Source organism: Opisthorchis viverrini (genome assembly GCF_000715545.1).
Source record: "Opisthorchis viverrini unplaced genomic scaffold opera_v5_150, whole genome shotgun sequence".
NCBI classification, from domain to species: domain Eukaryota; kingdom Metazoa; phylum Platyhelminthes; class Trematoda; order Opisthorchiida; family Opisthorchiidae; genus Opisthorchis; species Opisthorchis viverrini.
The window spans coordinates 280,949-285,139 of NW_008751806.1; the positions used below are offsets into that span (position 1 = coordinate 280,949).

At 45.4% G+C, this 4,191-nt stretch overlaps 1 protein-coding gene across 1 annotated transcript in view; it reads right to left on the minus strand.

Annotated features, from left to right (window-relative positions):
• T265_06873 (hypothetical protein) overlaps window positions 1-3,577 on the minus strand; it is a gene marked incomplete at both ends in the record, with an annotated part of 41,085 nt that extends 37,508 nt beyond the window's left edge. Inside the window, 3 exons of the mRNA XM_009172261.1 lie at window positions 429-862; window positions 2,407-2,664; window positions 3,547-3,577. Coding sequence (XP_009170525.1) covers window positions 429-862; window positions 2,407-2,664; window positions 3,547-3,577 — 723 coding nt within the window. The remainder of the gene's footprint in view (window positions 1-428; window positions 863-2,406; window positions 2,665-3,546) is intronic.
• Window positions 3,578-4,191: the final 614 nt, after the last annotated feature.

Sequence of the window (4,191 nt, forward strand, 5' to 3'; positions counted from 1 at the left end):
TATATATATATTCAAATTCCAATAGGAGCGTGCAACTAGGTTTCATACAACAGTGAATAGGTGCACTTTTGTTGAGCAGTGTAAATGATGCTCGTCATGCTGTATGCGTAAACAAACCGAGGCAAAGTAGCATGGTGGAGGGTATGCCGCAACACAGCCTGCAGCCGCAATGAACAGCACCAAGTGAGGAGATGATAACATGACCCATTGACTCATTTTACGAATCTCTAGTTCAATGTTAGGCTGCGTGACCCAACGCATCGATACTTCCATGAGCCACAAGTTAGAAATCCGTTTCGCAAGACCCAAAAACAGACGGAGGCTTGCATCCATCCGTACTACAGCCTAAGAGATTACCAAGGTCAAACTGATGCTAAACTACAAATACATTCAAAATAAATGTCTGCTCTTGAGGTGATTTCACGTACTTTTTCTATCTGGAATCCAGGTGCCAGGGTGTCCGAGGAACTCAATTGGACCAATTCTGTGTAGGTGAGAGGCGGATCTCTCAGTTTAGCAATACTAGACTTCTCTAGTGATCCAGTAAGACGGGGCCAAATATGTGGACGGAGTGAGTGTGGAATGCCTAACTGTTCGCCCGGCTTCGTAGTAGCCAACACATCAATAGCCTGGCCGCGAATCAGAGCCGTAAGACGCGGCGAGGGGACAAGACGAGGATGCACACGTGACCATAGATGATCAGCTTCTTCGTCTATCGTTGCTGAGTCTCCAAATGCGTACTGGCTGTCGTACTCATCCAGACTGGAGACCCCAAGTGTGTGGGTGTGTGAAAATTCCAAGCACGTGATCCAAGCGCGTCGATTGGCAGATGACTCGGTAAAAGGGACTGGGGGAGGATCAACTGTAAAAAGGTACGAGAACAGCAGGTGACGATTGATAAGATATCAAGTAGAGAACAAATATACTAGAGCTGATAACATTAACGACCATCTAATGTCAACAAAGATGTGGCACTGATACCTTCAATAAATTTACACGAAATTCGGTGTGAGTAGATGACAAACTGCTGTTGATTTGTTTGACTGATGTTGAAGCATTTGTAAACAAACTGGCCGGTTCAATGGACAAATTAACGGTCGTTATCACAATTTGGACTACTGATATTCCTGTCAATTACAGAGATGAAAACGTTAACACCATTGACAAACAGAGGACAGCACCGCATCATCAAGAACAGTTCCACATTCGCAAAAAACTTGCTCACACCACCAACGAAAGTTGTGGTTTAGGAAACGCGCCTACGATCATTGTGACCTAATAAAATCGAACAGGACAAAATCACCAAGTAGGTTTCTTGTGATAAGAACAAATTTGCAGATTGCCTAGAATGCCTCGGCGATGATATGGAAGTGCAGTGTGCTATGAACCCATAATGCACAGTGTTATAAATATCGCTATAAAAGGTGTCTGTTTTTTGGCAGAATGGGCCGAAGCGGATGCAATAAGTTCACGATACGTATAAACCCGGGAAGATAAGTGAATACCGTACACATGTCCCTCCCAAAGAGAGACCATCTTTGAGAGTCTTCATGACCCCAAGCAACAAAAGAACAGTCCAACCAAGGATCTCAGTTCGCGCCTTCACCACTGAGTTATATCGAGCTTGAGGAGGTTGATTGTTAAATCTTATCCTGTATGCTGAAGCTTGCTCTAACTTGAAGATGTAGGACACGGAGACGAGGTACGGGATACCTGATGAGGTTTTGGGAGTACTGATTCGGGTCACCTGCGAGCATAAGATGAGCGATAGCCCCAACTATCAATGTTCACAGTCAACGCCGCCGTTACATCAACACAACTGTCCTTATTCAGTATTAAGCACGTATATTTTTGGCTCATTATACGGACCTTAATTGATCCTCCTGCGCTGTCAGCACCGAAATGCTGCAGTAAGCCAAACCAAGTACGATTGTCCCTAATTTATGGTTGAAAACTAGAGTGAACTAAGTGTCTGATTGGTTAACATGATAACACTCTGAAACATGTTAAGGCTGAAATACGAACGCGAGGTACTGGAGGTAAGAATAGGAGACACACATCCCCCCACTTATCAAGTGCCAGACGACCACTCAGAATAGTGTATGTAGTCTTTCTAAAAGAACTGGTGTTGTCTCTATGCAATATGTTCCCCGTAATATGGCGGAAATCTGAGAAAAGCTGTTGAAATCGTTCAGCTAGGTAGCAGAAGCTACCGGGGCGGTTACTGTTGGTTATCCCACCCGAGTAGATTCTTTGAGGAAACATATCGTGATCCTCGAAAGTAGTTTCTCAAAAAGGAACGAAACACTGGAGTTAGGGGTTTCTTTTGCACTAAACAAAACCGTTATGTGCCATAACGGATTGTCAAAAAGGATGAGAAACGGTGTGCCCCAGTGTTTAGCTTACCGAAATCAGGGGTGGAAAAACCGAACTCATTAAAACGGCGTTTCGTTCCTGTGTCTGATCGGTTTGCCACATTTTCCTCCTCCTCTTGCGGGACGTCTTTGTTGAAGTAGGAAAAGGATGGCCGCAGAGATGGTATCAATGCAGAGAAAGGAACGACCTGAGTAACTTCAAACGGACCATTGGATTTGATATTTTCAATGGACCTTGCCGTCCCAATATCCTCCTCTCTAGAGGCAAGGGTGTCAACCATTCTTGGGGCTGTGGTAAAAGAGGAAAACATGAAAAACGTTGAAGTGGACAAAAAACCAGTCTAGCTGGATGACCACGCCATCGAAGAGATACATTATGGTTGGTCCAATATACGGTTTGTGGATGATGGTAGCTTGAACCAACTGTAAATCAAGAATCAGTGGACAGATGTTATCGGCAGTACGAAAGCGATAAGTAGGAAGAAACACAAACTGCTGAGTTACTACCAGACCAATCAACATTGAAAGTGAACTATCGAAAAATGAAGGGTGCTTTTCGTAGGAGAATTTTTACGAAAGGCAATAATTCCCGAACTGACGTCCGAAAGATTTACAGGGAGACGGATGCATCGTGGTTACGGACCGACTGTAAACAAAATTGTGTAACACGGAACTAAACAGGGTGGAAGCCAACACTCACTCCACAGGGATGTCGGGGTTGGGTTCAAACCACGGAAGTTCAGTCAGCAAGTTCGTGTCTTAACCGCTAAGCTACCTCGAACTCAAACGATTGATTAACAAAGGCAGTAGAGGAACCCAGCCATACCGTATTTGCTGTAAAGAGGCCAGCCGCTCTTAATAAATGAACATTACGTCGACTGGACGGGCGTATTACGTGCGGGCTACGGAGTAAGCGAAGCCATAACTTGATTGGTCATAAGGCCAACCAATCTGGATCAAGCATCCATAGCTCGAAGTTTCCTGTCTCGTCACGAAGATTCTAATGCGGCCTTGCGGAATTTTTCTGATGAACTCCCTTCGTCTCTATAAAGGACTGTCTCAAGCTACCATGCCTTTTGATATGACATAGTGGGCGGAGCAAGGAGTCAAGGACTGACATAAAAGTTGCGCCACCGTCAGCAAGAAAAAAAAAAGATTTTGCGCGACTCACTTAACGGTGTTATCGCATTTAGCTCATGCATTTCTAGCCTGGCCATAGAAATCTGCCTTCTACATACACTCATCATCATCAGAGACAGCAATATCAGCGTCCATACTGATGCTTCACAAGCCGCTCAGCTGTAGCACCCTTTCGGTGCCTAGCTACTATGTCACCAGAAGGAAGCGCGAGTGCTGGGATACTGCCAGATTGCCCAAGCCTAGACAGGGGAAGTCGAGAGGCAGAGGTCGGATTCGAACCACGGACCTTCCGGTCAATAGATTCGCGCTCTAACCACTTGGGCCATCTCGCCCATCTCGCTTCACCAAGCTCATCTAATTATATTTAAAGGCTCAGAATGAAGATAAAAACGTGGTTGACGGGGGGACCGATGTTGACCTATTGCAAGAATTCTAAGATGTCTACACTTCCAAGCGCTCAGTCAGACAATCTGGAAGGAAACTGAAAACACGAACGCCATTGACGCCAATCAGCAGCCATTTCGCGCAACGCCTACAGGCAAGCGCACGAGGGTTACATGGACCCCATCCTGGGGGCGTACTGCACAAACAGCACGTACACTCTTTGTAACCTCTTTAATACCCTTCTGTCAAGTAATGCTTCGTCCACTTCGTGGTTTCCGTCATTCTGATGTAG